General features: G+C 38.7%; 1 protein-coding gene across 2 annotated transcripts; it reads right to left on the bottom strand.

Annotated features, from left to right (window-relative positions):
* Positions 1-12,947: 12,947 nt before the first annotated feature.
* On the bottom strand, positions 12,948-17,389 carry LOC126621626 (B3 domain-containing transcription factor ABI3-like). 2 transcript variants are annotated; one of them, XM_050290163.1, is made up of 6 exons: positions 14,673-17,389; positions 14,437-14,529; positions 14,232-14,332; positions 14,039-14,085; positions 13,877-13,953; positions 12,948-13,668 (listed from the first exon to the last, which is right to left on the bottom strand). In XM_050290163.1, the coding sequence occupies exons 1-6, from the start codon at positions 16,551-16,553 to the stop codon at positions 13,483-13,485; spliced, it is 2,385 nt and encodes a 794-aa protein (XP_050146120.1). In that variant the 5' UTR covers positions 16,554-17,389; the 3' UTR covers positions 12,948-13,482. The 2 variants fall into 2 exon arrangements, with proteins under 2 accessions (XP_050146120.1, XP_050146119.1); XM_050290162.1 differs by having other exon boundaries at positions 14,039-14,091.
* Positions 17,390-18,623: the final 1,234 nt, after the last annotated feature.

The following is an 18,623-nucleotide window of genomic DNA, read 5'->3' on the forward strand; positions in this document are numbered from 1 at the left end:
GCAGGTTTAGACTGGGATGGGCGCTATGCGGGCTTATATAAACGCCGGAATCTAGAAATCTTTTGTTGCAAGGTCGGCCTCATGTGAAGAAGAAGACAACCCTATTCATAACATCATTTTAATTGCACGATTTTACTTTAGACGATCCCACTATCTTTTTTTTATAGATGCACGTCTTCTCCCCTTTAAATAGTCTCCACCATCTTATTTTTACTTTTTGGCTTCTCTCTTAAATATCACCTTTATGTTTATTTTTATGGGGTTTTATTACCCTGTTTTAAGATCACACCACATATATCTTTATTATGTACTTAAAAGGCTAAAACTCACCTTTTTGAAAAATGACATTATTTAATGTTCAAATTAATTAGTTTATATAATATATAATAAATTATTCAAATCCGCCTCGTCCGCCTATGCGCGTATACGAAAATTACTATCATCTTTACTCTAGTATTTTCCCTAGCTGTAAGTAACATTGTAACAATAAAAAAATGATTGGAATTTGGCGTACTGGGTAGGGACTTCCCTTTCGGTTTGAATTGGTTGAAAATTTAGATTATGTAAACCTAATAAGTGCATTTGCATCTAAAAACGCAAGACGAGTAATATTTGAGTAATGTTTATATATCTTTCTTTTTTCAATATTAATTTTTAAAGATATTTGATGTAGAAATAGACTTTTTATGTATTTAGTAATTTTTTTTTTTACACATGTCAATGTACAAATGGTCAAGAGTCAGAGAACTCTAGGGCCTCATTTTGAAGACTCGCCTAGGACCCCCAAATTCTCAGGGCCGGCTCTGGACGTAGCGGCAATGCTCAAAGAAATAAGGCAGGAGAGATTGAGGAGTGCATGAAAGTTAACATGCTCCGAAACAGCTCTTCCGAAAACGGTGGACAAGAAAATAACATCACCAGCAGCAACGGAGGAAGCTCATTGGCTATGGCGGTGCAACAACATCCGTACTATTCGAGTACTAGCACAAGTTTCTCAGCGTTCTCATTGCTATACACTTCTCCTCCTGATGTTAACAAAAGTTCCAAATAATTACTCTTCAAATAAGAAGTTATTTCAGACTTTAGCTTGGAAATTTGTCTTCTGCTTAAGTTTTGGTACACAAAGCTCAGGTTTCCTCTGGTGTAAAAGCGAGAAATTTTAATCATCAGAAGTAGCAAAAAGTTTACTTTTTAGTTTTTTTTAGAGTGATATCTTGGTTGCATGTGTAATTTCAGCTAGCATGGAACCATTTAGAATAGGGTAAATTATATTTTACCCCCTCAGGTTTGGGGTCGATTGCAATCTTATACGATATCTTTAAAACTTTTCAATTTCATACATTTACTTATCATTTTATTTCAATTTCATACATCCATTAGAAAATCTGTTAAGTGATGATGTGGCAAATATAAGATCCACATTTGTGCTGATGTGGCTGCCAAATTTGTGCCACATGGCAAAAATATTTTTTTATGTATTTAAAATAAATAATTTACCCTATTATAAAAAAATAAAGATAAAAAAACCCTAATCCCTGACCCGTTCCCCTTCCCCACAACCCAAATCCCCCCATCCCAACCCACCCCCACCTCCCCCGCAATCCCCCACCCCACCCCACCCCACCCCACCCCACCTGAGTGATCCTTAGATCTGGACCTCGACAACCTTAGGTCAACGGCCCAAATGCGCCGAACAATCCAAAAACCTCCGAATCCAATGATGGCCTTCTCGCCGAGCTCGAGTCCCTCCGCCAGTCACACTAGGCCCTACTATCGAAGTCGGTGGCGATGGAAGAAGATTGTATTCTTATCCAGCAGCAAAGGGACGACGCCTTGGCTCGCAACGCCAAGCTAACCAAAGTTGTCGGATAAATTTCCGACGAGAGAGAGTCACTTTGCGATGAAATTCAGAGGCTCAAAGGTTATCTAAGAGAAAGGCAATATGGGGTGGGGTGGGGTGGGGTGGGGTGGGGTGGGTTACGGGGGAGGTGGGGGTGGGGTGGGATGATGGGGTTTGGGTTGCGGGGAAGATGGGTTTTAGGGTTTTTTTTTTTTTAACTTTTTTTAATAATAGGGTAAATTATTATATTTTAAATGCAAAAAAAATTATTTTTTTGCCACGTGACACAAATTTGGCAGACACGTCAGCACAAATATAGATCTCATATTTGCCACATCATCACTTAATGGATTTTCTAACAGATGTATGAAATTGAAATAAAATGATAAGTAAATGTATGAAAGGCAATATGGGGTGGGGTGGGTTGCGGGGGAGGTGGGGGTGGGGTGGGATGAGGGGGTTTGGGTTGCGGGGAAGATGGGTTTTAGGGTTTTTTTTAACTTTTTTTTTTATAATAGGGTAAATTATTATATTTTAAATGCAAAAAAAAAAAAAAATTGCCACGTGGCACAAATTTGGTAGACACGTCAGCACAAATATGGATCTTATATTTGCCACATCATCACTTAACGAATTTTTTAACAGATGTATTAAATTGAAATAAAATGATAAGTAAATCTATGAAATTGAAATGTTTTAAAGATGTTGTATGAGGTTGCACTCGATCCCAAACCTAAGGGGGTAAAATATAATTTACCCTTTAGAATATTGTGAAAAGTGAAACCAACCTGTCACCAAAGGTTATAGATACTCAACTAATTGCATTTTTAATCGCCTAGAATGTGTGATTATCCCGATTTCTAACTTTCTGTCTGTTTACTAACGCATACGAAATAAAAAAAATATGTGAGTCTCGATATTTTATGTTACGATGGGTAATTCAATACCTTAAAAAACAAGGACTTAATTCATTAGACGGAGTAGTTGGTCTTGTATATATTAGTTCTCATCATTATTATTGACTTCAACAATTTATCATATTCTCTGGTTCTAAATAAATATACATGTTCTAAGTAAATAAACATGTCATGCCGATGAGAAAATTATTAATGTTATTTATGTCATATTAAATTACCTGAGTATTTTCGTAGCCATAGCCCACAAGAACGTCATCGAGAAGCTATCATTTCATCCCCGAAATTGTGATGTGTTCCTCCATAATCGATGTGTTTGCTGCAAGCTTGCCCAGAAATTGGGGGGACAGACAGGTTAGGGTCAAACGACGTCATAATACAGGTCGTTTGGGTTTGGGATCACGTAATGTCACCTAAGAGCTGGATCCAGGTCGGTCCAAATACAGAATGGGAATGGGAGTGTGGATTTGACAATGGGGAATGTAATTGATTTGGGATACCAAAGAAGACCATGAATTACGGAACTTTTTGCCAAGAACAATATAAAGAAGTTTTGAAATTATATTCATTTGAATACATTATAATTTACACATATCACAAATTAACCCTACAAAATTTGGTTTTCGATCTTTTAATTTATTTTTAATTTAATTATTTTTTCCGTATAAATTCTAAATGTTATGACATAATCTAAAATAGAAATGTTAGAAACCTTCTCATGTACACTCAGTGGCGAAGTTAGGAATTGACGGGGTAGGGGCGAAGTTAAAAGAGTGCAAGGTTCAAAAGAATAGCAACAACCAAATCATTTTATATAGTAATGTCTTCCATAATTTATCAATATAAACAAATTACAATTGTTGCCGATGAGGTTTCATATCATGAAAACGTCGCATAATAGGCTCATTATCAATAAAAGCAAATACATCTCTCTCTATGTAAACAAGCATGCTATCACTTAACCATTGATCTCCCATTTTGTTACGCAATTGTGTTTTCACAATTTTCATAGCAGAAAAAGCTCTCTCCACCGAAGCGGTTGCAACCGGTAACACCAAAGCCAATGTAAGAAGCTTATACACTAATATGTAGCTTGCACACCTCCCGGTCTTCACCAACTCCTTTGCAAGATTACCAATTCCTCTCAATGATGAAAACTCACTATGCATTTTCATATCGTGATGTAATTATCAAGTTGAATTGGAAGATTCATGAGGTCCATACGATCAAAATCTTGAGGATAAAGTTGAGCTAGACGAACAATTTTTGCTTTGTCAAAAGATGCAAAATTATTCACCGGACTCAAACATGCCATACAAAGAAGCAACTCGGTGTTTACCTCATCGAAGCGATCATTCAATTGCTTTAATTGTGTATCAAGGACTTGAAAATAGAGGTCCACACGATAGTAATGGAAGTTTGTGAGTCTTGGAGCTTTACGCCTTGATTTTCCAGCTACAAAATGCAAATCCTCCATGTTAGGAACGACAATATCATGCTCTTGACAAAACTTTTGTACATCATCAAGTAAGTCCCTAAAGTCATCATCTCTCAAGGATTGTAGTCTTTGCTTGCATACTTCCACTAACGCCATTGCATTCACAATATCTTGATCTTTCTTTTGTAATGCTTGTGATAACTCATTTGTAACTCCCAATATGAGTCTCATAAAAAAAAAGATGAAACACAAAATCAAAAATTTGTATGTTATGGAATAACTGACTTGTTTCACCAAAATTGTCTTGGTTTGTATCATCTTTAATCCATTCAAGCACCTCCACCACGGCTTTAAACATGACAATAATACTAACTATAGTACCATAATGTGAGTTCCAACGTATATCACAAGGACACATGAGACTACTCTCTTGATTTAACCCTCTACCCGTTTCAAGATCACCAATATCAAGAGCTTTCTTAATTTGTTCTTGTTGTTTCTCTCTAAATGCATCACAAGGCTTACACGATGATCCAATGGTATTAACCAAAATACTAGCAATTGTTGAAGAAAATGGCGACACCCTCAGTTCCCTTTGTAACGGCTACAAGAGCTAGTTGAAGTTGGTGTGCAAAACAATGAACATAAAATGTTTGAGGATACTTGTTCAAAATCTTTGTTTTAAGGCCATTTAGCTCACCTTTCATATTACTAGCTCCATCATAGCCTTGTCCCCGTAACTTGGACATACTCAAATTTGTTATAGCAAAGAATCTCTCAATAGCCTCTTCAAGCGAGCTACTAGTTGTAGAGGAGACATGTTGCACACCAAAAAACTTTTCAATTGCTTCTCCTTTTTGTTCACATAATGCAATACCATCGCCATTTGCTCTTTAGTTGAAGAATCACGCGATCCATCAACCAAAAGAGAAAAAAATTCACCTTCCATATCTTTAGTGATTGCATTTATAGTTTTAATGGCACAAGCACGGACAAGATCATTTTGAATATCAGAAGAAGTATACTTAAGATTCTTGGGAGCATTCTCAAACACAACCTTCCTAACTTGCTCATTATGCTTGGAAAGAAATTGCATAAGCTCCAAATAATTACCCCTATTGCTTGATTTCAATGATTCATCGTGACCACGAAAAGGCAAACCTTGTTCCAACAACCATCTTGTGCACTTAAGTGAGGCACTAAATAAAGTATTATAATTATTGCGAGCTTCATCGATTTGCTTAATCACAAATGTTTCAATGTGTTGTTTTTGTGTCATCAAATCTCTAACTTGTTGTACAGCTTTATTATGAAGACTTCCAACACCTCCCTCATGGGCTCGAAGATTTTTGGGTCCTTTCCTCCAATTTGTAAATCCTTTCTCAGTGAAGACATCACTTCTAGTGCTACCCATTTGATCGAAATCACATTTGAAAAGATAGCAATAACGACAAAATGCAGCATCTTTTGATAAACTATGCTCCAACCACTTAAACCTATCAAACCAATCGATGATAAAACATCTTTTGTTGCTAACTTTTCTTGGCATAATGTGGTCTCTAGGCTGACAAGGATCATTTTGGAGATAGTGTTTACGAATTGCTTCACGATAATTAGGTGGATAATCAAGCATTCGACGTCTATATCCAGGGTCTGCATGAAGATTAGCCAATATTTCATCCAACTCAGTGGGCTCACTTTGTTGTGAACTACTCGGAATATTCGAAGGAGGACTTCTTGGAATATTTGAAGGAGGAGAAGGATGACTACTTGAAATATTTGAAGGAGAAGGACTACCCAAAATGTTTGAAGGAGGATTTAAGCATTGTTTCTTATAGTATCGTTCCATTACGTAACTGTAAAATGGAAAGAAAAAATTTTCTTAGACTCTTAATCCTAGAGTAGACTATACTAATATGCATAATAACCCAACCAACAATTCAATTAATCAATACCAATAAGCATATAAATTATTCATTAAATAAAAAATTCATTCAACTAATCATATGAATACAACTAATCAAAAATTCAAATTTTAATTTTCATCCTAAAAAATAATTTCATAATTTCATGTCAATCAATAATCATAGAATCATATAAATAATCAATAACCAATAACCATATTAGTGCATTACCATATGATTCGATACTAATTAAACAAAATTTGTATTAAATAATTAATTAGGGTTAGGGATTATAAATTTAGGAATTAAAAAATTTACCTTTGAAATTAAAGGCTAGAAGTCAGCTTAGCGGCTGGAGTGGCTGGTGTTAGCAGCAAAAAGCCAACAGAAATCAACTAATGGGGAATTATTTTCCGTTCCGTTGGGGTTGGGTGTTGGCTGCAAGCTCAGGCTGCTGGGATTTTAGGAGTAGCTTTGCACTCTCTCTGTCTCTGATTAGTGAAGGGAGAAATTTGGAATGGTAAAGCACGACACGCGGGCTGACTGAGTGAAGGAATGGGGGACATGCCACGCGGTCCCCCCAATACATATATATTTTTTTTGTTTTTTTCAAACATTGAAACAAACATAAGACATGGAAGGGCATGACTTTGGGACACGCGGGCCAGACTTTAAATTTTTTATTTTTATTTTTTACCAGGACCAAAAATACATCGTTTTGGCTTGGATTTAAAAAGAAAAAAAAGAACCCAGTCTACTACTGCACGCAACAGAACCAGTTCATCGGTGCCAAAACAGACATGGAGGGGCTGGGTTTTCCGGTGAGGGGAGGGGCGAAACCTCAGCTTCAGTTGTGTTTTCGGCGAGGGGAGGGGCGATCGCCACTCCTCATCCTCACGTGGCTTCGCCACTGTGTACACCCTCATTTCAACATTTTTTTACTTCTTGCTTCTCTTCTGTTTAACCTTCTCACGTTTTTAGATGGGATGGACATTTTTACTATCAATAAGAGTAGTTAGATCGTTAGAAGAAAAAAAAGTACACAATAATTTTGGGTAAATTCCATTTTACCCCCTCAAGTATGAGGTCAATTGCTACCTCATACAACATGTTTAAAACATTTCAAATTACCGTTAAGTGTGATGACGTGGCAAATGTAGGGTTCACATTTGTGCTAACACGGATGCCAACTTTGCACCATGTGAATAAAAAAAAAAATTAAAGTATTATTTAATAAAAAATATTTTTTTTATAATTAAAAACTTAAAAATTTGAAAAGAGGATATGGGCAGCTTGGTGAAGGAATTTTTTTTTTACCGTCGTCCCCAATAACCTAGTCCTCTATATCAGTTCACACTTATATACGCTTCCAATCACCACCACCAGAACCCACGATCTCACAACTCACTCATAGCTGGGTCCGTTCTGTCACTCCCAAGTTTGATCTCGATACGACTCAGTAGGGCAAGAGGCAGATCTAGCAACAAGGCTCCACCCGGTTCAGCCCCAACACCTTGATTTCGTCCAACGAGGTGGATGTGGACAACCCTCTGCCTTGATGTTCTCGTGCTAGAGCTCTGTGCGATTCATGGTCGATGAGGTCACGAAAGGCTCGCCACGACAGTGATTGATGGCGATGCTAAACGAGGAGGGATTATTGTCAGTGCAAGAAGTTATAGCAGTGCAAGAGGCTGCAATGACAGCATTGTCTGTGACGGAAAAAGTCGACGAAGAGGGAGAAAAAATGGGAAATAACGTGTCGTCAGTAGAGATGCGTTCAGCGTTGGGGATGGTAAAGCCAGTAAGGATGTCGTTGATGGACTTGTTGGAGACGAACAAGCAAATAAGGATGGAGTCGAATCAAGGAGGAGGCGGCGACAGAAGAAGCTGATTCTTGGTTGCAGACAAGCACATAAGAAATGGGATAAAGTCGAGGTGTTAAATCCCACCCCCGAATTTATTTGTAATTTTATAATTTCCCAAAGTTTTATTTAAAAATTTCATTTTGGTCACCTAGCTTGACTAAATCTGGACCCTTTATCTAGATTCCTAAACCCCCTTAAACTGCCATGTGGCAGCACCCTAACAAACCTCATTTCTCTCTCTCTCTTTGTCACCCTTTCCCCCGTGACTCCTTATTCTTCTTCTTTCTGTTTCTGCTTCTCTCCCTTCTCTCTTTCTTCTTTCCCTCTTTCACCAAGACACATACACACACCCAATTTCTTACCTGCATGAGGAAGACAATCATCATCACCATCAAAACCTTATCTTTCTCTCTTTTCATCTCGTCTTTACGAGATCGGTGAACCTAAGAACCTCCGACGAGCTTCTTCATTTTCTCCGGTTAGGTAAGCTTCGAGTTTATCTATTTTCATTCTAGTTGAAGCTTGGGTGTGATTTATTAAATGTTATACTCGTGATTTCCAAGGTTTTGGAACGAGACCGGCCAGGTGGAAAACACACCAAATTCCGACGAAACCATGGGTGTCGAGGAGCTTTCCGTTCACCTCTGGCCATTTCACGGCTAATAGAAGGTATAAATCTTTTCCCCTTATCCCACTCTTCAATTTGATACCTAGAACGGAGTCTAGGGTCGTGGTTTGCAGTCGACCGGAGCTGGGAAGGCTCCGACGTTCTTCTCCATTATTTCCGGCGACACCATGCCATTTTAGGCCACCCACTGGCCTTAGCCCACACTTGAACCATCCTAGTTCTCCTTTTTGGTTATTTGGCTTGCGGGCCATACCTTGTTTGGGCTTAGTGAGTGTGTGTGTGTGTGTTGGGCCGTGCGTGTGTGTGTTGGGCTGTGCGTGTGTGTGTTATTGTGTGTATGTGTGTCTGTGCATGTGTGTGTTGTGTATGTGTGTCCATGCGTGTGTGTGTGGTGTGTGTGTGTGTGTAAGCGTGTGTGAGTGTGTATGGTGCACATGTGTGTGGTGCACGTGTGTGTGTGTTGTGTGTGTGTGTCCGTGCATGTGTGCTGTGCACGCATGTGTGTGTGTTGGTGTATGTTATGTGTTGTGTGGGTTTGGGCTCAAGCCCAAACCACCCTTTTTGTCCATAAACCTATCCCAACCCAAAACCCATTTTCTTTTATTTAATTTGTTTTAAATCAAATAGGACCCCCTGGGCCATTTTCTGATAAGGACTTTAAGCCCAATCTCTAAACCCTTGGGGTTTTGGACCTAAGCCCTAATCCGGATCCAAGTTCAAAACCTGTTGACCTAGTCTGACTTAATTAACTGACCCGTTGACTTTGACTTTTGGGTTGACTTTTAGTTTTCGTTCGAGACCCCTTCTAGGCTAATTTTGACGTCCTGAATCCGTTTCCGATGTTCGTTTTCCCAAATTAAATCGTTTGAGTAGAGTTTGACTAAATATACCATTTTTATGTTTAGGGGCAATTATTGTGACTTTTGCATATTCGCTAATTGCACGGCTTTTCGATGGAGAAGTACTGTGAGTGGACCTCTTCTAAAATTACATGATTTTATAGTTCAATTGCATAAATGAATAGCATGCCTTACGAGTTTATGCTTTTGATTTTATGTTAAGCATGTTTATTGAATATGTTGATTTTCGTCTCGTGTTTTTGGTGAGGAATTAATTGTCGGCCTATATTGAGCTATATTTTAATATATAGTATTTTCTATAAAAATCATGAACTAGTAGACTATCTGATGGATGACGATAGGATGCTAGAACATGTTTTTGAAACCCCTCTTTATAGTATAGATGATGGATGACTTTATACTATGAAGTGGTTATTTTTTAGAGGTGTAATTATTTGTGCGTACCTAGTAGACACTGTGCCGCCTGGGGCGAGGATCTGGTGTTGGCAGTTAGGCCGAGAGAAATAATCCCTAGCTACGGGCTGAGGGACATGGAGCAGGCATTGGGCCAGGAGTTGGTAATCTTTGGCTACGGGCGTAGAGACCACGATGCTGGCATAGGGCCGAGAGTTATAATATTATTCAGTGATCTTACTGGCAGCACACCGTGCTTACGAGACTATACACACGATGATTTATATGATGTTTTTATGCGTTATACCTGTTGAGATGTTTTATGGCATGCTAGAGTTTCAGAAAACCTATAACTTATTATGCTAGTAGTTTTCATTATTTATAAACCTGGGGGTTAGTATGTTCATAACTGTTTTCGTATTATGTATATATATATATATATGAACTTGGTCCACTCACCCTTGTTTTGCGCCCCCTTTCAGGATTTAGAATCGAGGCATACGATCCCGACGTCAACACTTTCGCATTGGCTTATTCGAGTCTTCTCGGTGTAGGACCCACATCCTTTTATTTATTCAATTTTATATTAATTCTTTTAGTACTCTAGTTAGTTATATGCTCTGAATACGTTCCTAAATTATTAATTCATTGTATTTTAAATTCATAACCCTTATTTACTTCTTATTCTTAGCTTTTGTATCAATTAATGGCTTTCGTCACCCTCGGGTGTTGGCCAGCACGTGTCTATCCTGGTATTCAGGGAATATCAGGGTCGGGGCGTGTCACGAGGAAGAGATGGGGTTATTATGGCAAGCTTTGCCTAGATCCACTTTTCAATTTTTTTTTTAGTTTTTAATTATAATCTAAATTGATTTTTTTATTAACTAATCCTTTTTTCATTATTTTTAATTCATAGGGTGCAAAGTTGGCATCCATGTCAGCACAAATGTGGACCCTATATTTGCCACGTCATCACTTAACGGTTAATTTAACAGATTTTTTAAAGTATGTATGAAACTGAAAAGAAATATAACTAAATGTATGAAATTGAAATGTTTTAAATATGTTGTATGAAGTTGCAATTGACCCTATACTTGAGGGGGTAAAATGTAATTTACCCAATAATTTATTTTGCTTTCTCATGTTAAAGGAAATGATTTTCCATTGTGGATGGAAAGCTTAGTTTTTTTCTCCTTTTAGCATGGGCCTAAAATGAAAAGGGCTTAAACTAAGTTTATTTTAACCAAAATTCATGCTATAACTTTATTTAATGAAAAAAAAAATTAAATATTAATGAAAACCCCTTAAATTTTAATAAAAATGACAAAAGAACTTAAATTTTAATGAAAAAAATTATATTATATATATAGCCTGACACGCTGGACCTACCCTTCCATCACAAACATTGTTTATGAAATTGAACACTATTTATGAAACTGAACAGTACTACACTATTAATGAAACTGAATGGTACTACAATATTAATTGGTTCACTTTCATAAATAGTGCATAGTTCTTGGTCATGTTTCATAAATAGTGCTTAGTTACTGGGTCTAGTTTCATTAATATTGCAGTGCCTAGTTGTCATGTTTCCATAAATAATGTCTAATTCTTGGTCCAGTTTCATAAATAGTGTATAGTCTAGTTTCATAAATAGTTTCCACCTATTGGTTTAGTTTTAGAAATAATGCCTAATTATTGGTTTCATTTGATAAATAATGTCTACTTATTGGTATAGTTTCATAAATAATGTTTACTTATTGGTCCAATTTTATAAATAATGTCTATTTATTGGTCAAATTTTATAAATAGTGTCTCAGTCTTGGTTCAGTTTCACAAAGTTTGAAACTTAGATCTTGTTTGGTCCTGTAAAAGCACCAATTGCGCCAAAACGATGAGCCCATAAATGATCCTTTAAATCAAAACCTTGAGAAGATTATGTTCTCAATAATTATACTTAAAAAGTCATTTTCAATTACCATATTAAAATTCCCTCACATTTTTTACATACCTACAATAATTAAACGTAGCTCTCAATCCAATATCTTGAGCTTGGGTATCATCTTGGAGAAATTTTTCTTGTGCCCATAACACAAATAGTACACCATGTGTTATTATGTAAGTAGTGGGAAATTTTATTTTTCATGTTATTGAATTTTTAACACAAAAATCTTACCATTTATATAAAGACACTTGTAGTACGTGTTATTACTAACACCACCACCATTAACACCCTTGTCAACACCACCTCCAACTGCAACCACTAGCACTACACCACCGCTAATATCACACGGTCAACGACACCACCATTACCACCCTTGTCGCCACCACCTCCAATTGCAACCACTAGCGTTGCACCATCGCTAACATCACATGGCCAACGATGTCGCGGCCACCACCTCCACCACTACCACTACCGCCATATCACCACCACTTCCGCTGCCACCACCAGTGCTTGTACACCCCAACCATCACACCTTACTGTTGGCGCCACCTTCATTGTCTCTCCCATCACCACCAATGTTGTTGCCATCTCTGTTGTCACCACTACTCCCACTACCATGCCCATCACCAACAACATTTGCCAATTAAATAAGAAAATATCCATCCTTTTTAATTTATACCTTATATCTTTATTTTGGCCATCACCAACAACGTTTGCCATTTAAATAAGAAAATATTCTTCCTTTTTAATTTATACCTTATACCTTATTCTATACCTTAGACCTTAATTATTATAAGTGAGGAAATGAGTATGCTCTCGATGAAAGAACACAAAGCAGCATCCATCCTTTTAACTTTTACTTTCAAAAATAGAAACTATTATTAACACTCTAAAAATCTAAATGTGTAACTTTCTATATTTAAAAAAAAAATAACGAGAAGTTCACAATTAAAATTTTAAAATGCCAAAAATAGTTCCCTGATACTAGTTCCCTAACGTATGATAGAAACCAATTCCATATGAATAATCAAAATAATGACCATATACCCTTTCTTGTCCTTCTAAAAGAACAATTACCTTTTACATAAGTCGATCCATCTATCGAGTGCAATGCTAATATGATCAAATAGCACACCACTTACAACAACATACAGCAAACAGCAATGCAAACATGTTTTTAATAGTACATAAATGATCCTTTAACTTCTACAAAATACATGTCAATAATTGACAAGCACAACAAACACTATAAACTTAATTGGGGTGCTATATTATACCCGATTTATCACCCCCAAAACATATAATATCACATAATAATACACCTCCCTAATTAACCAAAACAATATTTTGAAACAGCCTATACATTGTAACTGATCAGACCATGTTATAAAAGTCCATGCCATTCCTGACTGAAACCAACCTGCGTAAAAATTAAGCTTCACTATTTTCTAACGCATTATGGTCTCCTCCATGAAATAGCAGCTTAACTTGACCAGAGAGAAAAATGGACCAATTAAAGACAAGGAGGCTTAGCTAGATATGATTTGCAGAGAGTCGTCGATCAACTGAGATTCATCAAACCCTAGGCTATCTTCACTGTCCATCTGTCGATTCGTTTCATGCATGGAAGACAGAAGAAAAAACGTAAGAGGTATCTAAGTTGCACTTGGTCTTCTCTTTCATTTCCCTTATCTCTTACTTCACTCTTTCTTTCTTGTGTGCCGTTGTGGCTGAAGAAGGTGACGAACCATTGTTGCCAGGTGGAGTGCTTGCATGCTGGTTCCTTTGCGACTTTCCTGGCCTTTTGTTGCCCTCTGATTTTGGCCCGGCTTGCCTCTCTGATTTTGGCCCCGCTTGCCGCACTTTCACTCCTCGTATCATCTATGCATATATATACATATACTTTAACAAAAACATAATTAACACAATTTTTTATTTATTTAGAGTGGATCGCATTACTAGCCAACTTGGATTATACTAATTAACAACAATATATGAAAAAATTACTAATTCTCTAATAACATTAATATTCATGTGATAAAAAAAAAAAACTAATTAAAAAAGAGGATGTGATGTCCTTGATGCTTACATATTTGTTACATTTCACGTCGGAGTAGATGACTATGAAGTCTCCTTCTTGGAGTCCATTTGCTCTCACAAAATCTCCTTCAATAACATAAATCAGTTGAAATTTAGAAAGACAATTAAAACAATGCTTGATGCTTAATAAATATCATTCATCAATGCGCACCTGTGTTTTCAAGGAGATACATCCTGCTTTTGTTGTTGGGCCAGTACCTGAAACTCCACATACAAAGAAGAAAGGGGGACAACAAAATTACTTATAATTTCTGAATGTACTAAAAGCAATGAAATTAACATTAATGAACCTAATATTCGTGACTGCAAAATGGACATTAAGAGACTCAATATTTGTAGAATACCTGTAGCGCATGTTCCACACACGAGAAGTCCCAATGTCCTCCATTGCAATGGAAATCCCATCTCTTGCATCCAATTCAGGAAGATGGGTTTCTGCTTCTTTCTGATATTAACACCAAAAACAACAATTTCCACTCAATACAACTTGTTTCCAATACAAGGAATACAATTAATCTTTCGAACCAATTAAGGAAATTAATAACTAACTTTTGGCAATACAATTCTTCCAAGACTACCCACGTCACTCTGCTTCAACACCTTCTGAAGAAGAAACTTCAGATTCTTCTCAGATTTCCATCCCTAAAAAAAAAACACAATTCCATGTAATCAATTGTTGTTCATGTAATTCCAATCAATTAATCATTTTTTTTAGAGTATCCAATCAATTAATATCAAACGAAATAAAAATGCTAAGCAAAAACTGCACCAAATTACAAACCCACCTGACGCCTCTCCTGTCTTTCTTGTCTTTCCTGCACAGCACTACGACCGTGATTGTAATTCTGTGCTTGAGTACTAGCTGGCCGATCCATCTGCTGCACTGGAGGAAGTGGTGCGGCTTCCTGCATAATGCTAGGCATCATGGCAATGGCAGAAGGGGACGGGGCTGCTGTGGCGGTGGGCCAGTAAAACCAGTTGCCCGGATTGGCCTGCAGCGGCACACCACCAGTGCAATTAAGATCAGTAGTGTTCCCAACAAGCCTTGTCTGCTGAAGATGGTGATGATCTGGCATTTGATTATTAAGTTGCTGAGAATTCTGTTGATGGCCGTGGTGCCTATGGTGAGACACAAGCCTTCTCTGCCTCGCCATCCGTTTCTTCCTTGCCTCTTTGGTAGCCGAAGACCCTAACCTCATCAACTGATGCTCACCATTCCCGGGAAAATATTGATAAGGCTGGTATTGACTGCCATACCCAGCAAAAGCCTGGGGATGGTGTTGGGGAGGGGCTAGGTGAATGTTATTATCCGGGAATGACCCGTAAGGGGCTGTTCCCATACCGAACGGAGAAGACGGCCATGATGGCTGACCGGATTCAATCATGTGATGATGATACTCCGGAGATGTTTGGTATGGGCTTGGCCCATTCCCAAAAGGGTCAGCTGCCATGTACCCTATCATGGAAGTATAAGTCGCAGGCGGAGGAGGAGCCGGAGGAGGAGTGGGGATAAGTAGTCCCCCCGCTGCCGGATCATAGGCGGCTGCATGTGGTGGAGGCGCCATCCATTGTGTTTGAGTGAAATTACGAGCAGGGTTTGATTCAAATACTCTAGAACTAGGGTTAGGGTTAGGGTTTAGAAAAGGATCTTGGTACTGTTGTTGGGTGATTATGTTGGAGTCTTTGGTGGTGATGCTATTGCTGCGCCTCTTTTGGAGATGGTTGGTCTGAACCCACTCAAGCACAAGTTTAAGCAACTGCTTCATGGCCTCTTTTCCTCCGCCCAAGCGCCTGGCGGCGCACTCGATCGTCGACTTCTTGATCTTCACACTTCTCAAGTCTTCGGCGGAGACCGTCTCTCTGTTGGACCTCAGCCACTCCAAGAACACCATGGCCATGTCGTCCGGATCCTTGTTTTCATTACTCAGATCCTTATTAGTATTCTCCTCATCATGTCCAACTACTTGTTTTTGTTGTTGGGGATTGGACTGAATAGTAGTAGCGCTTTCATGATGGTCTTGTAATAGTTGAGCCATGGCTAATTGCTGATTATCTTGATCTTGTTGAAACTGCTCCATGAAAAGGCTGTCACTTTGGAAAATGGAAGAAGGGTAAAAAAACTCGTTGGGTTCAAAGAGATCCATGTACCCAAAAGTTTCCGTCTCTTCCATGCAATCTATTCCGCCACCACCACCGCCGAGATCCAACGGCTGAGAGATCTCCATCGAGGCGGTGGAGGACAAAGCATGCGCATCAACTGTCTGATCATCAATCTGCGAGTGCTGGTGGTGGTAACTGTTCTGGTTGGGCTGCCGCTTTCTCTCTCCATCTTCGGGCTCCGCATCCGACTTGAGAACGGCCCAAGAGGCCGCGGAGGAGGACGAGGAGACCGATGAAGAGGAGGAGGAGGAGCACGTGACTGGCTTGACCGGTGCAGGAGTGGAGGATGAGGAGGAAGAGGAGGACATGCATGGGAAGTCCGGGAGAGGAGGGAAGTGGTCGTTGTAGAAGATGGAAGGGTCATTGATATCGGCAAGAAGAGCAGTCTCCTGGCCATCGTCAAGCCACATCTCTCCGTGGTCCACTCCGAGAGTATCCTCCTGATCTTCTGCATGCAAATCTTGATGGTGATGAAGAACCGGAACCTGAACTTTCTCCCCCTTCATTTCTTTTGAAACTGTTGATCTTCGATGAACAAAAACAAAACCCTTTCGGGATTTTTTGTGTATTTTTTTCCTTTCGGTTGGTATCAGATATTTTTGAGAAAGAGAGAGTGGATAATACGGGGATTAATTCTTCATCCTCTTCTGTGTACGGATAAGTGCAAGTGGGGAGGAAATAAGACTGTATTGGATTAAGGAAGCAAGAGATTGAAAGGGTCCGCTTTTGGTATCAAACCCTTACACAGAGGCAACATAAAACATCTGGTCTATCAACAACAGCAAAGATATATATCTAAACCACACAAAATATAATAATACTTATTTAGTCACAGAAAGCGACGTCACCACTCTCTAATCCGTGAATCTATTCATATTTAATCACGTTATTATCACAAAACATCGGCCTCAACAAACATTGATTCTGCGCAGACCAACAGAAAAAACAACTCCAACAAACCCTAGTTCTTCACAGGCAGGACTGGAACCTGGCGGAGCCGCGGTGGAGAGAGAGTAGAATAGTGGAGGATATAGAAGTGATGCTGTTCAGGAGTGTAGAGAAAGCGCATGGTTAAATGGAGAGGGGAGGGGTGAGAAAAAGCTCTCAACAACCCCCATGTGTGGTCTGGTTGGTTCTGGGAAGTTTCAATGTATTTGCACCACCAAGATTTCTGATAAATTTTTTTTTTTTTTTGGCTTTTTTTTTTTTTTTATGGAGATAAAGTTCAATTGGTTTTTTTTTCCCTGGGGTTTTTTATCTGAATTTCATCCCTCTGTCCATTCACATACATGGCCTATTAAGTAAGAGAGAGAAGAAAAGAAGAGGCAGTTTTAGAGAGAGAAAGGAGAGTAATAAGAGAGGACGGATTAAAGAAACAACAAAACAAAACCTCGTGCCCCTACTTTCTCAGCCCTAACTCCGTATTTTGTGCCACCAACCATACGTTCCCACCTGAATGGTGCCACCGTGCGGTGCCTCAGCCTTTATTATTATTAACCTCCCATCATAATTAACCTCATCTTACATATTTACATTAACATTGGCTGGCAATTAGGTTTTTTACCATTCTTTTTTAGTTCAAAAGGGTTCGTTTGCATATTTTTGCCATGGTTACACCAATAAACGAACAAAAATAAAGCATATAAACAAACCCTAGTTACTATAAAAGGTAAAAATGCAATCGTATAATGCATGGAATGAGTCCAGTCTGTGAAAATGCCTTGATTACACAACAAAAACAAACATGTAAACCAACCCCTAATTACTAAGGAATGTTAAATGGAACGGTTAACATCTTTGATATTTTTCTCTCCGTTTTCTCTAGAATTTGTAGAGAGAGACGGTGTGTAAGTGGACCGACTAATTTCTAATTTCTATTGGTTAGATTGTAATTCCCGGAGTCCAATATTTAATTCCAACAAAATAAAAGTCCAAAATTTAGTCCAAAAACAAAAGAAAATAAAATAAAAAGGTTCGATAATTTACCTAACAAGCTTTGTCTGGACTCGTGGGTGAAGCGGCGGACATCACCATTTGATGCTACGCGTCCATGCAGTTCTGACGTAACCCCCTTTCCTTTTCCCTCTCTCTCTCTCTCTCTCTCTCTCTTCTGCATCTGCCAATAACCGCGCTCGTCCGTTTCAACTCACTCTGTCTCTTCCCGATATCTGACGCCACTCTCCAAGCACCAGTTAGATTCACATCTACACAGCTCCACTACTCCTGACCGGCGAATCATGTTCTGCCACGTACCGTAAATCAGATACGACGCTCGCGCGGCACCCATTCGGTTTTGTAGCTGGCTGCTTGTTATTGGCCGCTGGGATGGGTGAAGTGATGCCATTCGTCACCGCTTCTATTGGGCCTTCTTGTTTCCGTACATCACAGTCACTTCGGGTTTGTTCTCCTACGACTTTTGGTTTGTGGGGTCCCACGTGGATCTGGGTGATGTTAGCCAACAACGAACAGCCACCTCGGAGGTTTGTTTGTTTGTTTTTTTTTTTTTTTTTTTTCAGGTATGTTTATAGTAAAGGGGAAGAGATCACCGATCTCTCCCACCAAATCATAGGGATTTA

This window comes from Malus sylvestris, chromosome 5 (assembly GCF_916048215.2).
Source record: "Malus sylvestris chromosome 5, drMalSylv7.2, whole genome shotgun sequence".
NCBI lineage: Eukaryota > Viridiplantae > Streptophyta > Magnoliopsida > Rosales > Rosaceae > Malus > Malus sylvestris.